The sequence below is a fragment of the Lepidochelys kempii genome, chromosome 9 (assembly GCF_965140285.1).
Source record: "Lepidochelys kempii isolate rLepKem1 chromosome 9, rLepKem1.hap1, whole genome shotgun sequence".
NCBI classification, from domain to species: Eukaryota; Metazoa; Chordata; order Testudines; family Cheloniidae; genus Lepidochelys; species Lepidochelys kempii.
The window spans coordinates 38147165-38167725 of NC_136388.1; the positions used below are offsets into that span (position 1 = coordinate 38147165).

Below are 20561 nucleotides of genomic sequence, written 5' to 3' on the forward strand. Positions count from 1 at the left end.
GTAGGACCCTGCTGCCTGGAGGGTGGCACAGGCCCCGCGCAAACCTATCGCCCCGTGCGGAGGAGCCCGGCCCGGGAAGCAGGTGGGGGCGGGGCCAAGTGGGGAAGGGGGGCGTGTTTGGGCGGCAAGGTGGGGTTTGAGCTGCCATGAGCTACTCCGACTGGCGAATAGGGTTGATGGACGGGCAGACGTCAGCCGCCCGCCCCGCCCCCTTGGCAATGTCTACAGCTTGCTGGCCTCCCCATTGAAGCATTTATTCCACTGGGATAGAAGCGGCTGGAGCGGCGCTGGCACGGGCGAGCCATGGCTGGGATTGTCTATTTCACCCTCTTCTCGCTCCTCTGGGGGATCTGCGGCGCTGTCACCGGCTCTCGGGTGTATCCGGCCAATGAAGGTAGGTGGGCAGCCGGGCTCAGGGCTGCGGGGGGCACTTGTGCCTGGGGCAGGTTGCGGCTTTGAGCAGAGTTCATCAGCGCGAGCCGCTGGGACCCGGGGGCACCGCGGGCTGGGCGCCCGCCCGCGCGGGCAGAGCTAGTGGGTGCAAGGTCCCCGCTGCTGCGGGGGTTGTGCGCTGGCTGCGGACTGGACTTGGTTCCCAGCTGGCTCGCTCGGCGCCTCCTCCGGAGACTTTTGTCCCAGCACCGGGCGAGGAAAGTTTTAGTTTTAGCTGACATCTGTGCAGCCCCTTGCGTGTGGACGGGCTCCGCGTACGCGCGTGGGTGAGCCGGCCCTGGGTTCGCAGCGCAGTGCGCCCTACACTGCTCCCCTCGCCGTGCGCCCACGCACCCTGTGCCAGGGACCAGCCCCCCGTAGCTGGGACCCTCTGGATCCGAGCGGCCGAGATTGCAAATCAATGAGTGACACTAAAATGTGCCGCGCACCCAGTTTCCCTGCCCTTCACGCGCCCCCTTTCTGGGGCGGTGGAATCGCAGCGAGAACTGGGGTAATTTCTTATTGATGAGTGGTGAGAGAGAGAGACGTGGGGCATTCCCTGCCCCGGGGACGGAGGGGGCGCCGGTAGGAGGCGAAGCTGCAAGAGTGTTGCAGAATCACATGGACCCACACATGCGCTCCCTGCCACGGACCTGGGCACATCTGGCTGCAGAGGTGCTCTGAGACTTCTCTCCGAGCCGGTGCCCGCTGGAATCTCAGCTCTGCTGCCACCGGCCCCCAGAGTAGAGGACTGAAGGACGAAGCCCTGTGTTAGTTAGCTGTGGATTTCATTGTCCTGTCCGCATTCCCCCTAACGCACCCTGCCTTTTTGAAAATTAAAGACCTGGAAAGAGGCTCTGTCTGTGACACAAACGTGGCTCCCAGAGTTTAAACTTGAGAGGAGAATGGAAGGAGTTGCAGATGAAAAGCCGCTGCTTAGAGCTGCTGTGGGTTACTCTGGCCTCTTCCCCTCTCCCCTTCATTTCGTGTCTCCTTTTGATTCTCCTCACGTTTCCTTTTCTCCCCCTTTCTCCCCCCCCCTTTTTGGGTAAATTGGGTTGCATTGTTCCCTTTGTCTCTCTAATCCACCTTACATTAATCCAAATGAATGTAGCCGGTTTTTCTCCAGGGGCAAAAAGAAGAATGAGGGGGAGTTTTGAGAAGGAGATAGCTACATTTAAAAATAGTTACAGGACTAAATGGCATCTTAAATCTACATCTGTCTGGAAGGAAAGAGGGAAGGTTGGGAGAGGATGATTTTTAATTGAAGCTATTTAAAAAAATGCTAAAAGGTTCCACATTTGTCCTTGATGGCCATAAACAGCCAGATTAATAATCGAGCCCTTCCTTTCAAATGGGGTTTGCCACTTCATTGTTCCAGGTGGAGCTTTAATTTACAGTGGTCTTCAGAATCCGTGGTTTTGCAGGATCACTGTGGTGAAAAGACCAAGTAGCTGGAATTTCACTGGGTCTGGTTTGGTGTCTATAGCTAACTCCATATTAGGTGAATGATCTTGTATTCTTTGCACATACCAAAATCACACTACCTTTGATGGGATTTTGGGGTAGTGCAAGGAATTGCAAGATTGGGCTACAGTCCACTTAAAATCACCTGGTTCTCCGTTTTTATTCTTAGAACTGAAGTGCATATGTGTGTGTTCATCTATCTACAAATACAGATTGGTGAACTCAAAACATTTTTTTTAAAAAGAGCAAACCCATTTTCCTGCCAGTGCAGAAAAACCTCCAGAACATGAGAACAATGTTATCTGACGCTTGTGATGTCACAAATGTGCTGAATGTTTAAGCAGTTTATTGTAGCCTCCTTCTAAAAAATATTCACCAATGTATAAGTGATATAAATATCAAACTGGAATAGCAAACAGAACAAATAAGGTGTTTATTTTGGTTTGAAGGGAATTCCATACAAAGTCACTTGTGGCTTAGCCATATTCAAGAGTCAGGAATTATGTGATCATCCTAAATCTTTTCCACTCTTTTGTGTAGTCTAATGTAAAATACAAGGTTTACAAAAAAGTATTTGGGAGCTCATCATTTGCAGTATATCTTTTGTCGTTTCTGGTTGTCTTTGTTTTTTAATTCAGAATTATTCCATCTAACAGATGGGTTTGAGTACTAATAATGTTAGATCATTATCCTTGGAACAAATTTTAACAGTTAAGAAAGTTAAACACGCTTTCAAAAATGCTCCAGGTTTAAAAGTGAGAGATGATCAAGTTAATGTAGATATTCACCTAACTGAAAAAAAGTTTTGGTTTTGCTCTAAGTTGGATATGGTCATGCTCTGCATGTATAGAAATGCTCGGGTAAATACTGTCTGTCATATTGACCTTTGGCAACTGGAAATTAATCTATTTTTTTCTGTCTTTCTGCAGTTACCCTGTTGGATTCCAGATCAGTTCAGGGGGAACTTGGGTGGATAGCAAGTCCTTTGGAAGGAGGGGTAAGTTCTGAATTACTATCTGATCAAAAGGGTAAAAGGGAATGATTAGTAAGTTTCTGCAGAGTCCTAATGGCTCGATTATTGTTTGTGGTAAGGAGGTCAGATTTTTTCCATGCCTATGAAGTGAATTACACTTTGTTGGAGAAACCCTATACTCCCTTCGGATAGTTCTATCATTGAAGAATTAGAAACCAAAAGGGCAGAAAAAGGTTTCAAAATTAGGAGATTGGTCAAAGCATGGACTTAGATGCCTATTTAAAACTGAAATACCAACAAGAAATGTGATCTGGAGACCAAACTGGAATCCACCCCTGTAATTGTTCTATCCACGGACAGTCTCTGTTCAGAGCAATTGCTGTTCTATTTCTAAATTGAGTGTGTGGTGTGGGGGGAAAAGGAATCAATAGACAAGACAGACCTTTCTTATGGCGTGAAGGGACAGTAGTTAAATAGATTTATTTCAAAGTGTAAACAATATTGCAAGTTTTGATCCCTGTACAAATAAACCCCAATCTCAGATTTTTTTAGGGTTTTCTTTTGTACAGTGGGCAAATCATATGAATTTCTTTTGAGGACCCTATAAAAAGAGTAGTAACCAACAGTATGTTATGTTGCAGATCCTGAAAGGAAGGGTCACACATTTTGTGGTTGGAGTTAGGAAGATTTTAGCATAGTCCTTTGTATGCACAAACTGGCTGCTACCTGCAGTGAGCCCAATCAGGCAAGCTGCAGAGCACCTCTTGTGGGAAGCTGCTGAGACCCCTCAAATCCTCCAATGAAGAACTATATAGGAGCTGAGGGCACTTTGCACCTTGAAGGATTGGACCATTTAAGACTGAAAAAAATGTATCAGAACCTTTTTCTCTACAGGAAATTGTAAAAGTAAACAATTTAAGAAAAAATGTTAGTAATGTACATCCTGCTCCTATCAAATTAAAATACACTCAGATCCTTTTTAAAATTAAACAAATAAGTCTTCTTAAATACAAACACATGCTATTACTAAGTCAAAATGAGTGAAAATAAAGGGGCTTAAAGATAAATAGTTAGTATAAGTGGATTCTTCCAGTACCTAATGAAACACACTGTAGACTAACGTTCCCTCCGTGCCCCCTCCCCACCCAACTAAGAAGGAAAGGAAACAGTAGCAAATGGAAGGAATTTGAGGCCATTTATTTTAGTGATGCATTATGCATAAGCTTTGAATTAACCATAACATGGGAAAATGGAGGATTGTTTTGCCCCCCATTGTTGTTCTGCCTGAACTTGACTGTAGAACACTGCACAGTCCCTGAGACCATTTTTTAAAGAGAGGGGAAGTGATTGGCAGGCCTCTGGCGGTGTAGACAGCACACATTCACTGCTGATTGTAGGCAATTGCCCTCATCTTTTGACAGTGGGGAAAGGTACAGCTTTATCTCAGTGAGAGTCAGGCTTCCTTGTTAATTCTATACCCTGGAAAGGTCAATGATTCAGACAGAGCCTTTCTTATGCTTCACCAAGGGGTACCTACAGTGTAGATTAAAATATATTAAGAGTCTTTTAATAAGTCAGTAGCAGAATCGATGACCAAAGGAGCTCTGTATGTTTTTAATACTTACTTGATTCCCCCCCTCTTAGTCATCTTTGAAGACTCCTCTCAAGTTTGAGAAGGAAATGGGTACTGTTTTATTGTGGACGTGACTGGTTTCACTAAGCCGACCTATGTGTGTTCTATTTTTAATTTGGTAGTGAAAAATTTAAGAGTACATGGTCTGTCTGTGCGATAGAGTGCTTGGAAAGCATTTATTATAACTTCATAGGCTGCAAATTTATTTCAAAGCAGCAGAAAAGAACACCCTTTTCTCTTTCTTTTTTTTCTTTTTCGAAAAGAGCCCCTGAAGTTCTATCCTTCCAGGCCAGTTTGTTTTCTTTTTAACTGTGTGTAGCTTATTGTATGTACTTAAAAAAAACCTGTTTTATAGATCTACAACAGACCTTTAGATGTTAAGCGTTTTATTTGTTAATATGAGATATTGGAGGTAAAAATAGGGTATTGACCAATGAATAGAACTAAACATTATCAAATTTATATAGTAACCCTGGAGGAATTAAAGTATTACATTATAAATTTAATTTAATGAATTACTCTTAAATTTCACAGTTGAAAGAGAGGTTCTATTTCTGGAATGCTTTTCTGCGCATCATTAAACCATAACATTAATTGTATTATAAAACTTCATTTTAGAGGGAAAGCAAAAAGATATTTCTTTGAAGACACATTTAGTGTTGCATATAATCTCAAGTGGTTGGAAATTTAGAACTCTAATTGTTTACAGCAGCCGACAGATTTTTAAAAAATTAAATAAGAAACAGATTTTTTTTAAAAAGGTCATGTATGTATTTTGCACTGAGGGCCTGATCCAACTGAATTTGGTTGTAGTCTTTCTATTGACTTCAGTGAGCTTCAGAGCAAATCCTACAACTACATCGTCTATTGTGTGAACATGCTAAAGGAAATCCCTTTGACAACTCTTTATATCTCCCCCCACCCTATCCCCTCACACACTCAGGAGGTAGTGCAGGCCATTGGAAGATAAGGAGAATGGAAAGTGATGGATCATAAAGACACAAAACTAGTTTCATGGCAGCTGCAAATTAAAGAACTCTATCTGGTTACTAACTCCATGTTACATTTTACATTGATAGATGACTTTCCAGTTTTTCCCTTTTCTGCAACATGTAGTGTGACATGATGTGTATCGATTTTCCACCCGCTTCCCTCCTTTTTAATTCACAAGTATCTCTAGGCAGAAACTAAAATGTTACCCTCTTTACTACTTTTAACTCATGGTGCCACTGCTAACTGCCATAGATGCATAAGCAGATTCAGCTACTCTGGGGGCTTTTAAATTAAACAGCACTTGCAAAAGAGCAATTCTTATAAAAAGAATACAGGATATTATGTGCTGAGGTCCACGGTGTTAAGAATGTTGCTGTTTATCAAAGCAGCACCTTTAGTAGTTTTCAAAAGCATTTCTAGGAAGCTCCTGGAAAGTTGCATTATAACAATTTTCCAAGCATATTTTTCACGTGCTTCATTGTACAGCCTGGAATCCCAGCCAGAGTGTAGCTTTTATCGAATACAAATGTTTAAAAAAGGATTTTCCCCCTTCTAATTCAGCAGAACCATGATTCTTTTTCTGAAAAAGAGACAAAAGAAGGCCACTGTGGTGGCTTTCTTTTCTGCATTATGTGATTATCATAATCTCTAACATTTTTTTCAAAGCTGTGATTCACCATTTCCTTTCTTTTATGGTATGTTCATCACACTTTTGCTGAAACATTGGTTCACACACATGGGAGCCAAATTCATCCTTCACATAACTTCTCTGACACAAATGTAGTTAGTTACTTCAGGGATTGAATTTGCTCCAATGCGATAGCTATGTTGCTTTTTATTCCCCCTACTTTCCGTTCCCTTCAGGAGAGGAAAATCCCTACATCAGTGCAAGTTTAAAGCCTGCCTACAGCATTATAACATATTAGGGTTTATTAGACTGTAAATTTAACTGCCTGAGGTTTCTAACTCCAGGATGGTATGAAAATAAAAGGCGGTAAATAAGAGTTTTTATTTTTGGTATCAGGAAGCAAAGTTCTGTCAGTGATGCTAATTAACTGACAAAAAGAAAAGGAGTACTTGTGGCACCTTAGAGACTAACAAATTTATTTGAGCATAAGCTTTCGTGAGCTACAGCTCACTTCATCGGATGCGATGAAGTGAGCTGTAGCTCACGAAAGCTTATGCTCAAATAAATTTGTTAGTCTCTAAGGTGCCACAAGTACTCCTTTTCTTTTTGCGAATACAGACTAACACGCCTGCTACTCTGAAACCTGTACTTAAACCACATTCCTCCCTCCCAGTCTTTAACAATCCAAGGGTGAAATCCTGCCCCCATTGAAGTCAATGGCAAAAGTCTTACTGACTTCACTGGGGCCAGAATTTCACCCCAGGTCTCCAGTAAAGCAATGCTCATAATAGATATCCATTTGTAAATAAATTTGTACTGTTGCCATTCCAAACTGAGGATGGTTTAATGGGGGAATTTGTTTGTAGCTGGTTTTTGAAAGCCTAGAGAAATGACCACAAAAACATCCTTCCTTATAAAGACACTGGACAGGGACTCTGGACATCTGGATTCAGTTTCAGGTGTGCCATAGACCTTCTGTGTGACTTTAGGCAATTCACTTACTTTCTCCATGCCTCAGTTTCACATCTGTAAAATGGGGATAATTAATACTTTGCCTGTCTTTTGAGATTGTACGCTCTCCAGCGCAAGGGCTATCTTGAAGTATGTGTTTTTTCAGTGATTAGCAAAACTGGGGCAGATCTGGGTGGGGGCCTCTAGAGATTGTTGGCCTAGCTCAGTGTGATGTTTTTTGTTTGTTCTTAAATATATGTTCACTGAGGTATTTTACCAACCTAATTTTGAACTTGCTTTCTCCGTAACGGACTGATTTTTAGGTACTTGGTGTAATACATATGACTTGGTTTAACGACTTTTCTATAAATGAAAACAAATGAAAGCTGCATGCTACCAGTAGAAGCAAAAGGATTAATTCTGTAGTGAAGAGCTGATGTACCTTTGTTAACACTGATGTACTTTTTGCTTTGATTCTTCACAGTGGGAGGAAGTAAGCATTATGGATGAGAAAAACACTCCGATCCGCACCTATCAAGTCTGCAATGTAATGGAGCCAAGTCAGAACAACTGGTTACGAACTGACTGGATTCCCCGCGAGGGGGCTCAGAGAGTATATATTGAAATTAAATTCACATTGAGAGACTGCAACAGTCTGCCAGGTGTCATGGGAACTTGCAAAGAGACTTTTAACCTTTACTACTATGAATCAAACAATGATAAGGAGCGTTATATCCGTGAGAGCCAGTTTGCCAAGATCGACACCATTGCTGCTGATGAGAGCTTCACTCAGGTGGACATCGGTGATAGGATCATGAAGCTGAACACAGAGATACGTGATGTGGGCCCATTGAGCAAGAAGGGGTTTTACCTGGCTTTTCAGGATGTAGGTGCCTGCATCGCCTTGGTGTCCGTCCGTGTTTTCTACAAGAAGTGCCCATTGACTGTACGCAACCTGGCTCAGTTTCCAGACACCATCACTGGGGCTGATACATCCTCTCTAGTGGAAGTTCGGGGCTCCTGTGTGAACAACTCAGAAGAAAAGGATGTGCCAAAAATGTACTGTGGGGCAGATGGCGAATGGCTGGTACCCATTGGCAACTGTCTGTGCAATGCTGGCTATGATGAGCACAATGGAGAATGCCAAGGTAGGACCAGTCATATTGTACTTTTCATAAGGGCTCAGTGCGGGTAATTGAATGAGAGATGAAAGTAGATGGAGTAAAGCCAGTAATTAGCAGCCCCTGTGGGATGCAATGGGACAGAGGTGTCCAATGAGAGAGTGCAATAGCTCCAGGTGGCAAGGCTAAGAAGTGTATAATCCTGACAAAACAAATGATGCTACTGCAATCAGCAGAAGGCAAAACACGTTTGCTAACAAGCACTTAGATTTGAATTACCTTGGTGTAGCCACTGAAATTGGATGCAAAAGTAATGCACTGGAGCCACCATCATTTATCTCTCTTTCACAAGCAAAGTTTAAGCAGAGAAAACTCTGAGAAAGAAAAGTATTCCTTTTCTCCTTCAGGACTCAGTAGAGAACTTTGGTATTAAAACGGGAGAAGAATCAGTCAGAGAAACTTGGGTTTTATTTTGATGAGTTTAGCTCCCCCGGAAGTGTAAATCTTTGGTGTTTCACTTGTTGCAAATTTTTGTATTAAATAACCATTTGATATTTGATACTGCTGCCTTTGTTAAATATTTTCATTTCTTATAGGGGCTCTATTGTTGTCATTACAATGGAGGTGCTAGGATACTCTTAGAAATGCTACAGGCCTCCACCCCCCATACTATGCGCTGCAGAATTAGGGATTAAAGTTCATATAAAAGGCAGATTATCTCCAAAAAGATTTACATTTCCCCCTAAGATGTTACCATTATTTTATAAGTGAACTATTAGAAATCTTGAGCCTGATCTTCTAAACCCTTACTTGTGAGCATAAATAAAGATCAGCCTTTAATGGCTTCTTGTACGGATGAATGAGCCCAATCCTACAAAGTGCTGAATTGAGGGTGCTCAGCACCTTGCATTATTAGGCCTTGTATTGTTCTTTAAGATGTTTGGAAATGTAGTTTTGATCATAATGGACACTCTTCTGTTTTGCTACTTGTGCTTGTTTCCTAGGATAAGTTTAATATCTTGTTGTGACTAAGAAATTGAGAGTGAGGTAATAAAACAAACAACCGATAGTTTTTCTGCTAGACAAGTATAAGAAAAGAGCTATTTTTTTCTTAAATGCCCTACTGAAATCTTTTAGATGATAATTTACAGTCAATGTGAAGTTCATTGTTATGCATTGAAATTAACGGTTGGCAGGAAAGCAGTGCTAAGCACAAGCCTCTGCCTTCGTTCTAGCATTTTCATTTGGAGAAAAAATATAAGCATATCTTATCGTCCACAAAATTACAGTGGGCTGCAGTGAGAATTGAAAAATTAACAGCACAGTGGCAGGGCACTCTGTTTACAGTAAATTACTCTGTTTTATGGAATGTTGTGAAATAGAAGCTTGGAAATCTTTGCATGTCAGTAAACATACAAATGTGGCTGATGTGGTGACTGGGGACTATAGGAGAGCATCAGTGGCTGGAGAGATTTTATTATTTTGAAATGGCCCAATAACTTGTAGTCAAGGCTCCTTGACATTTTTACAACCCAATTTGTGGGAGGAGGAGGTGAATGAAAAAGGGATCTTGGTTTATTGCATGGAGATTATCCTGAGTTCTCTTCAAGGGCGATTGGGTCAGTATTGGGTCACAATGATGGATGCAGATCTAACACTTTTTTTTTTTTTTAGCTGTTGGCTCAAACACGAGCTAATTGCATGACAAATAGATACTGGGAGTTAATGTCTTCAGCCAGATTCTCTATAAACTCTCCACTGGGCCCATGAAAGTTGGACCCACAAAACCTGATTCTCCATTTCCTCAGTTAAAGAGAAATCTGATGGGGTCATATATAAAAGGAGAAAGAAACTCTTGCATAAATCTAGCCTGTTGAAGTTATTTTCAGAGGATGCAAGCCATCAAGTAATTTTAAATAGTTAAAACCATTTCATCACTGGTTATTTGTGGTTTCCCTTTTGGCATTACCAATCCCAAAGTCAGAGTAGTGTACCAGGGAACTCCTCTGATTCATGAAGTTTACAATAAAGTTCACAATTCACTCTCTGTTGATTTCTACTGAGGTTAAGGCCAACTAGGCTTTTGACATTGCTGGAGAAGTTTTCCCATTTCCATAGTCCAGTTAATTTTACAGTTCAGCAAATTTGCTTCTCTCATAGGTTTTTCTGGGGGAAGGGTTGAGAGAGGGGAATGCTTCCCATGGATTTTGAGGGGATGGTGAGGCGGGACGAAAGATCTTAAGTCTGCAAAAGCCTATAAAAAGACACCAGCCTATGACTGGAACCTTGCAAGCAGGTTCCACCCCAATTGTTTTTCAATGGGTTGACTGTGGCAGGACAAATACAAGAGTATGTCAGAGGTCACCCATTTCCTCATCCATCTTCCTCCTGTGATCCTGAGGTCAGAGTTGATTGATTAAGATCTTAAAAGTTTGACAAAGGCTTGGTAGGCAAGAATAGTCAGGGTGGGTGCAGGGTGAGTGGGGGGTGCCCCTGTTGTTGTGAGATCTAACGCTGGTCATCTGCTGGAGACTTCAGAAGCCTTGGGGACAGAACTACACTTCCTCTTGCCATTCTCATCTCCAGCAGTATATGCTAATGGAGGCCAAGAATGAGGAGACATGTCAGAGTTTATAAGGTGATGGTTGGATTGCCCCAAAAGCAGATGCAAGTTCATTCCAGCTCCTGATCTTGAATAACATTTTCTGAGCTGATTTTGTTCAGTCTTTGGTGGGAGACAACCACATAGTGTTAAGCAACTCTTCTTTCAAGGAGAATGTATGTCTGCAGTTAACAGCAGTTTGAACCTGTTGAATAGTTGATGCTGAGAATTAGAACAGGTCAAAAAAACAGGAGATTTTTTTTAGGGGGGGGACAGGGACAAGTATTGCTAAAAAATTGCCCCTCTTTTGTTGGAAAATTTCTGACAAGCTCTCCTGAGGATAATTGTTCTGCGGAGACCTTGTCATCTGTCAAAAATCAAGGAAGGGGAAAAAATAACATCTTAAACTTTATTCAGCTAAGGAAGGTTCCCAGATATGATACAGTGGAACACTGGAATATTTGACACTGATGCACACAATCAAAGCTGGTTAGCTGAGCAGTCATTCTCCTCTCATGATAGAGGTTTCAGCTTTAACACCCAGTAGAAAGAAGGTAATTTTAACATTGATTTTTTGTTCTCTTCTTTCCCTCCCACCCCCCTGCCTCTGATTTGTTCTTTAATGATCAAGGTTTTAGGAAAAGAAAAAAAGTCATGAAGAATATTATTAATGAAACATGAAATTATCTTATTTTATGACCTATCGCAAGGCTAAGGTAATTACTGCTTTTGGGGAAAGTCAAGCCATAGTGTTTCTTTTGAATATGTCATTGTGATATAAATTATTTTACACTTTAAATATTGTATAAATTATTTTATTGTATACTCGTATTATACAATGAGTATAGTGTGATTTAGATGTAGTTATGTAATTTTCTTATCACAATCAAATGGCTGTCCATATATTTTGGGAGGGGAGTAAAAGGAAAAAAATAGACAGATTATAAATATAATAGATTGAAACCATCTGGGATGGTTCTGATGCTGTGAAATTACAATTCTCAGTTTAGACCTGACATTTAGTGTAAATATGTGAGACAACCAAGAGCTTTTTTGCTATGATTTGTGTAAAGGTTATGAGAGTTAAGTGCTTTGTCTTCATACACTTGCTGTTGTGAGTTCTGAACAGGCCAGCTGGCAGAAAATCCAGCATCGTTTAAAATGTGGTTTAGAGTGTTGCCTTTTCATATCCTTGCCATTTTTGGAATTTTCCTCCTACCTTTGATAATGGCAAACTTAAGAAGCAATCCCTTGAGTAATATGATTGGTTTTATCTCTGTGGCTTTGAATAATGGCTGTGATCATTGAGAGAAACAATTCATTTTATATCAGAGGATCAGAGTTTAATTATTGTTCTTTTTCTGTTACACATTGGTTTGGTTGCGGCTAAATTTTTGCCAAAATAACTTAGCTGCTCTTTCCATCAGCACAAAGGGCAATCGCAGAGGTTACCCAGAGAGGGGAGAGTTGAGTTCGCCATTTAAGATGTGCAGACTGATTATTTTTTTGGCAACAGAAAAAATAAAAACTGGAAGAGAGAAGCTGCTGGGTGGGGGAAAGACTTATCTGTATAAAATAAGTGATTTGAACATATTCCTCTTTAGCAGAGTCCACCACATCTTATCAGGATAGCTCCCTATATGATTTTGTACCACAGTGTGGTGCAAGATGTCCACTTAAATATTTGGCACACTTAAAATCCCCCCCCTTAGATGTAAATCTAAAAAGTTCCTTTAAAATCTTCCTTGGCACATATCTGTGGGTGTGCTTTCATTTGGAATCAGTGACAAAACTATTATTCATTTATGTGAGAGCAGGATCTGGTCATTACATGGGATGTTATTAGTAAGAAGGAAGGTCAACAAACTATGTTAAAACTAAATGGAAAAAAAATCCTTTTATTAATTTATTAGAAGACTGGATAGCAGCCTTCAGTTGTTTTTGTAAGATACCAGACAAAATTCTACTGATAAAAATCTCCACAACCTAGCTTGTGTTACATGTGATGAGACCTAGATATATAGTCTTTCCTGTCAAGGGGTTATTTTATCGGTGTCTAATAACATGGTCCCATGGTCTTGGATTTTATTGTGCTTTTGAGAAGGAGTGATTAAGCAATAGCTCAGCTGTATGCTTGTCTCTTTTGAGACTCCGCTCTCCCCTCCCAACTTCTGATCTAAATATCTTCTCTCATTTCATCCCATAATGTTGCATCTTTTTATGTTTTTGGGCAGCCGGTGAGGTCATATAGTTTCATGAATCAGAGACAATTAAAATGTCCATTTAGTCATGGGAATGTTATGAATATTCAGAGCCTGCTTCACCTCCCTGGGAAGCAAACATGTTGGTTTCCTTCTCTTTACTCCCATTGGAGACTAGGAAAGTTTTCTCTGTGAATGGGGATTGTCAACTGTCTGGCCAGTTTGCCTTTTGCATGCAGCAGATTCCTCATTTGCATATTTTGTATACACCTCATGCAAAGCAGCACACCCATTTCCCCATTTCACAAAGGAGATAAGAGCTTCCTTTGGCCAAAATCTCCTTCTGTTTAGGAAGACCCTGAAGATTTGGATTTTATGCAAATTAATTCTGTTTTGATTTAAGTTATTTCTTTAAGAGATACAGAGTGCAATATTTGTACAGTGTTCTTATTCTACCCCAGCTCTTCTCCTTCTGAATATGGCTGATTGTCACTCTCTACTAAATGCTGGAGCCCACTTGCTCATTTCAAGTTGACATGTGGGAAAGTGCTACACTCTGGTAAAACTCTCAGCTTGTTTTTTAAACTGATCACTCACTTGCAGTGTAGTTTCTAGTGCTTTTTATTGAGCGGGGGGTGCATGTTGCTGGGTGTGATTTTACTCACAGTGTTTATGGGTGACCTTCTGTAGTTACATCTTTTCCAAGGGAACCAACTTCAGGAACTTCCTAAAAATAAAAGCATAAAGTTGTGTGTCTCAGGAAGACTCCAATGCAAAGGGTCAGTTCAAATGTGATATCATTCCTTTGAGTTCCTGGGCTTGCCACAGGAATGAACTTGGCCCGGAATTATTAGTTTGGGGGATGGAGAGAATTCAGCTTGTAGTGCTCGGATAAACTTGCACAAATTAAACTGCTACATTTCTTTATCAAAAAAAAACAATCTCTGAGAAAAGAATGATTGCCCTCGATAAACTTCCTAATTACACATGCACCCATATATTTTGATTTAAGTAGCTTTCCCTTTTTAATTTTTTCGCTTTAACTTTACTTAAAATTTGCTATTGGCCTGCAGGAAAGCTGAGGCTCATTAAATGCTCCCCAAACTCAGGCTTGTTTGGGACGTATTTGTTGAAAGGTTTATTGATTTAAGTCAGAACACATGCTGCATGCATGTACTGTATTTGTTTAAAAAGCACTGTTTTTCATTTTGTGTTTTATAAATCAACAGTATGAAGTTAGGACTGTGATCAGATTAGGGGCTGCATTCTATAAACCATCAAGGCAGGGGCTTTTGTTGCAAATATAAGCATACAATTTTTAATGTCCAATTAGTGTTTAACTTAAAGATAATTTCACAGGGCCATAAATGGCACAGTGTCAGACCGTGTGGCATAATTAAGCAGAGGCAGGACTGTTTAAAACAACAAAGAAACGTGCAGAAACTTTGGTTTTGCCCTGTGCAATACCTCAGGAAGTGAGATGGTGCTGTTCAAAGTACAATTGGAATGGACTATTAGGGTTAAATAATACCAAGAGGTACTGTGTGCTTGGTATGTGCTTCATGAGTTAGTCATTTGTGCCAAGAGAAAATTCAGAGAGAAAGTTCTTTCTCTTAGGATAGGTTTAAAGTAGTGTTTGCATTATGGTAGCACGTGGAGGTCTCAGCTGAGATCAGGGCCTTGTTTTGCTATGTCTAGCACAAGATGGGCCCCTACCCTAACAACCTTACAATCTAAATAGAGAAAACAGGCAAAGTATGGGGAAGGAGAAGGAAGTAATGCTGTCCCCATTTTAATGGATGGGGACCTGAAGCATAGAGAGATTAGGTAACATGCTCAAGGTCATGTGAGAAGTCTGTGGCTGAGCTTGGAATTGAATGCAGCTCTCCTGAGTCCTAGTCTAGTGTCTGAGCCATCAGGCCGTTCTTCCTCCCCCTGACAGATCCACACTTCTCAAAGGTGATCCTAGGAACAATGTCCTAATCTGTTACAGATTTCCATCTGCTTGAAATCTTAAATTATCATTTGAACCAAGTTAGTTGATAATAATAATTTCTCTTATATATGTGAATACACAGCCCCAATCCAAGGCTGTGGTACAGTGTCTCAATTACCCAGATAATCCTGTTTGCTTGTATTTTTAAACTATGAAGCGCTGGGTAATTATTCAATTCTTAATAGAAGGCAAATGGCAATGTAAACAATAATTAGGATGTTAGACTAATGCGCTTCAAAGCAAATTGGATTTTTTTTTTCTTACTGTTCAGCATGAAGTCCTATAAAGCTAACAATTTAGTGGCAAGGAAACAAGTTCCATTTTGTTCATATTTTATGGTGTTATCTCTTCATGCCTTGTTTCTGTGAATAACAGTTTGCCCCAATGAAGCTGCATACTCCAGAGCCAAATGTTGCTTTAACAATTGGCTCCCTGCCGTTTGCTATTTGGCTATGCTCTCCGGTGGCTCCAGATTGGCTCTTTGTCTCCTTCAGTTCCAGGGGCTCAGAGGTTAAGAGAATACTGACTTCCACCCACAATACTGACGGAAGATAAATATGGACAGACCTGGTGCTTAGTTAAAGTACGGTCTTGGCTGGAGAGCTTTTCTGCTGGGCTTTATTACAGATAAATGGGCTAGATTGAAGATGTAATATTTTCCCAACTACTGTTCTTCTGAATTATAGTTTTCTTAAAGGGATCTGATCTTCCCTTGGTCTATTTCCATAATGAGAAACATAGCCTTATAAATAAGAGGTAAGGGCCTGAACCAGAATCCCACATCTAAATCCCTCTCCACTTTGGAAAAGTTAAGATCTGGATCTAAACTTCTTAGTTCCATCCAGTCTCTGTAATGGGCCAGAACTGGAATGGCCCAGCTCCAAAAGCCCTGAACTTGGAGAAACCCTTCTTAACTTCACAGCTCAGGCTGAGATTCGTCTCTACCAGAAATCCACATGTGACCTGGAAACAGATGCAAAACACTCATTGCTTTCAATTCTTTCATAAACGTTATGTATATGTAGTATAGTTCAGACTTTCCAAAGTCCATTAATTAAATCTTGTCAACATATCCATTCCTTGCATTGTATTTATCCACTGATTGAGGACAGTGCATGTTGGTAACAAAGGCATCAGGCAAGGAGGCTGCATCTTTCCTAAATATTTTAACAATGCTTCTGTCACCCATGGGGTTTTTTTGCTGAACATTTGCCATGCATTCTCATCAGAGTCTGAATGAATGGGTTCAACAATCAGCTCTGTTTCTCCATTGTCAACATTTTAAGAAAGGTTCAAACATTCATCAGCATTGATGCTGTTAATGAATTACAGCAGTTTCATTGCAGCTAGCTTAATTTTTATCCTGAGAAGAGCAGGAAGTTTGGTTTAAAAATAAATAATAAAAAACAATGAAACTCTTCAACAGGTTACAAATTATTATTTAAAAAAAATTGTATTAGTTTCAAAGTGTCTCACTTAAAGGGTGTGGAACAGTCTTTTTTTTAAAAAAAAAAAAATCCCAGAGGCTTCCTGCCAGACCAGATTGTGAAAGCATTAATTAACGAGTCTGTCTTTCCAGACATAAAACATATCTGACTAGAGAGATGAAAAAAGTGTCGAGCCGGGCTTCTGTGAACTTGGTGCTTGAATTCATTTGTTTTCAGTTTTAAGTGTTTTCTGTAGTTGAAAAAGACATCCCCACTTTGAAAACAGTTTCCTTTTGAAGTGTCCAGTCTGGCAATGATTGAAACAGCCTCTAGGCAAATTAGCATGTTAAAAGAATTGGATCAATACTTTCCCCTTTCCCTCCTTCTCCCTCCCTCTTTCTCTCTCTCTCTCTCCAGAGCAGAGAATTTGAGCAGCACTAGAAGTCTCTTGACAGCTGTGCCAGTATGATTCAGAACTGTCGATAGCGGTATGGGCAACATGGATATACTGTGATCAAGCTGAGACAGCTTGATCCAGTGCCCAGACTCTTTCAAGGATGGCCATTTGAAAATGGAGTCAAGAGAAATTGACAACTCTGGAAAGCTCAAGCAGCCCATATAATTATGGAAAGGATTAGAAGGAAAGTGTAGGGAGAAATAGGAGATCAATAAAGGGCACAAGTTGACTGAACTCCTCCTTAGATGTTGCAGTACTCCATTTGTAAAGCTTAGCCTGAGCATGTAGAAGATTTCTTTAGCCGTTTTCAAGAGGCAAGTAAACAAAAATTAAAAAGGGGGTGGGCTCAAAGACAGGAAACTTCTAGGTAGTTCTAACAGGAGAATGCAGCAATGTTTACATTGAGAAGTACTAGTTTACAGACTGCAGAACCCACTTCTGGTTTCTCTGTGAAAATTATTTTATTTTAAGAACTGCAACTCAGTTTTCTGGTTGCTTGTAACTTGCCTGCTTCTGTCTTTGAGTGATAGATAAAGAAAGGTATGTTGGTTGGGAGCCAAGGACGCTTGAATTCTGATGCTGTCTATTTCTGCAGCCGTTGGACTATCCCTGCCTCAAATACCCCATCTGTCAAATGGGACTAACAGTTCACCTCCCTCCTTCCCAGGAGTGCTTTGAAGATGTGAAGTGCTGAACATTATACCACCTTACCAACAGGTGCATCATTAAATGAAAACCACTTCCTTTACAGCACTGTGGTAATCTAATTAGTAAATGGTGCTTGTTGAAAGTCGTTGCTTTGCCTGTCCTTTCCCCAGCATAAAAAAACCTCTTACTGATCCAAATTACATCCTAGTCTTCCTGAAATGGTGGCTTCTCAGCACAGCCTTTCCAACTCTCACAACCTTTGGATGACATTTACATCCAGTTGTAAATGCTGTGGGGTGGCTGATTGGTGTCAACAGGAGAGCAAATCAGTCTCATGTTTTTTCTATCTGAAATTGTTTTGAATGATCTGTATATCTGCCATCCTATCCTCCAGCTGTGAACCTCCTGTTCGTCCCATTGCTTTCACACACACACAAATGAGCTGGTGCGTTTTGCCCACTCAGAATTACATTATTGAATTTCCTCATTCCTTTTTTGTAGATTGTAAGTGTCCAAGTTAGAGCTAATAAGATAATTAAAATCAGGAGCTGGTTCCTAGATATAGTCCAGTTACTCATTAAGTAAAACTCACTACAGTTAATGAGAATATGATTGAGATAATATTTAAGGTTTGCAGCGTTGTTGTAGCTGTGTTGGTCTCAGGATATTAGAGACAAGGTGGGTGAGGTAGTATCTTTTATTGGACCAATAAAAGATATTCTCACCCATGATATTTAATATCAGATTGTAACAGTGTCGCCTACCCCGTCTGACTTCAGGCTAGCTATTGCCTCAGTTTCCCCTACTTGGGCTCCCCAGTAACTTCAGCAGAGATTTTCATGTGTCACATAACACTTCCAGGGTCTGGGTTTATTGACAAAGTTCACAAGAAAATACAAGAGCTCCCAGCCAGCTTTCCTGGTTGCCTCACTTGGTGCAGGGTTCTTAGTCCTGTCTCTGCTGAGGCTTTCCTGTAGCAGACTTGTTCTCCCCACTTCAGCCTTCCTCACTGGATCCTGCTCCCTGCAGGCTTGCACCCCCAGGCCCTCTGCTTGGGAGGCAGGGAGAGTTTCTCTGTGTAGAACAGCCCATGAGTTAGACATCCTTCCAGTCTCTCCCTGCCCTCAGTCAAGCAGCATCTGACACAGATTAGCAAAAATTATAGCACTGAAAGTTCTTTTTGCATGAAATGTGAGCTACTGAGGGCATTCTCAAACCCTGCGCAGACACCCTCTGTTGCGTCCCAGATGTATACAATGCAATGTTCGGCGTGTATTCCCTTCTCAGTCTTGACTAGAGCTTTGTAATAACAAAAGAAGAGACTGCTCCAGAAAATCCATACAGGGTTGTACATTGGACCCACTTCCTGCAGAGAGGGGATTTTGGGTGTTGTAAATATTGAGTGCTGTAAATATTCTTGAAGTGCAGATGTAATCGATAAAGATCGCAGTTTTGTGGCTCACTAGTGCATTTCAGTATCTTAATTTAAGGAGTCCCTACTAATCTTAGATTTGTTGCAATATTATAGATTATGAAAATGAATTCAAATAATTATGGGCCACCGTTTTAGAAATTGTCTGGAGAGGCTAAAGGTGATGAATTTATGAGAGAACACACAACACTAGTTCTGTTTATCTACAACCACTTACAATACTGGACGCAAAAGAGCTTTTGAACATGGCAGCAACATAGGAAGCAAGGGTGTTGTACCTGCAAGAGAAAGCCATCGAGAGAGAGAGGTTTCTTGTATTTTCCTAAGAGCCTGGTGCTGGCCATGGTCAGAGACAGAATACTGAACAAGATGGATCTTACAGCAGATCGACTGGTAGTACCTGAGAGCAGAATTGAGACACCTTCTTCATTTCATGGTGGAACACACCATGTTGTCATGGGGTTGTGCATAGACCAAAAGCAGTCTGTGGCTTTATTAAGGGATTATTTCTTCCTCTTCCTGTTAGGGATATGCTGTGTCAGTACTCCGGGTCAGCTCTTTGAGTGGGGCATGGGACCTCAAGGGGCTGGAGGAAAAAGATGATTGTATACCAGTTTTGTGGCTCCCACATTTCCTGGGGCTGCCGGAAGCTTGTTTGCTCCCCAAGTTAGAACAGCCCTTGTACTGATCGCTGCAAGGTGTCATTTTGCCAGCCAGGTATTGCTGAAGTGCAGGAGTACTCCAGCCATGTGTCATCCCCTTGCCTGGTCTCCTGTGTGTCAGGGGCCAGGATCTAGCTCACTGTGTTTCTCAGCTTCTTTTAAGTTCATTTTTAACTCCCATTTTTATAATGTGCACTTGGCTAAGTTTCTAGAGAATCCTTGATAGTTTGACCTCTGAGTACACCTGTATTGAAACCTGGTTTTAAGAATGCTCTTGTAACAGACTAATGAATGGGCATTTTTATGCAGGTTTGCTCAGCACCCCTTACTGGCTAAGTTTACTCTTGTGTAAACATTACCTTTTTATTTGGTTTGAAGTTTGCCCTTTGAAATCCAAATGCATTCTGTCAACCGCTACTCTCTCTTCCTAAATTCTGGATGACCCCGCAAAGAGAGAGATGGTTATGCAATTATTTTTTAAATGGCCCTTGTTTTAAGGAGCACGGAGTAATTACTATTTTGTTGCCTCTATCTCTGAAAGAATGGTGGTAAAGTGTCCTTCAGCATTGCTAAGTAACAGGGAAGATATGTGCTTGGTAGGGATAACTCCTTGAAAATTTGCAACATGTAATAATTATCACATCACAGTAACCTTATGGTCAGTCAAACAAACATGTAACCTTTCTTCCTCACAGCTTAAGTCCTCAAAGAGAATCCTCTGCAGACTTTTGGCCAAATTGTGCTGTAACTTACACCTGTGTCACTTTAATGAAGTCATTTGGATTGCACATGGAGGACAGAATTTGGTCATCAGAGGACAACCTGAATTAAATGGGAGGGTGGAAAGATGACTAAAAAGGTCACATCCAGGGCATCTGGTTTTGTGTTGAAAGAAATATTTCTTTTTAAAAACCTGTCGTAAAGAACAACTAGATTTA

General features: G+C 40.9%; 1 protein-coding gene across 1 annotated transcript in view; it reads left to right on the forward strand.

Annotated features, from left to right (window-relative positions):
• Positions 1–269: 269 nt before the first annotated feature.
• EPHA4 (EPH receptor A4) overlaps positions 270–20561 on the forward strand; it is a 125746-nt gene continuing 105454 nt past the window's right edge. The window contains exons 1-3 of the mRNA XM_073359960.2: positions 270–394; positions 2829–2896; positions 7562–8225. Of these exons, the coding sequence (XP_073216061.1) occupies positions 304–394; positions 2829–2896; positions 7562–8225 (823 nt within the window). The 5' untranslated portion in view covers positions 270–303. The remainder of the gene's footprint in view (positions 395–2828; positions 2897–7561; positions 8226–20561) is intronic.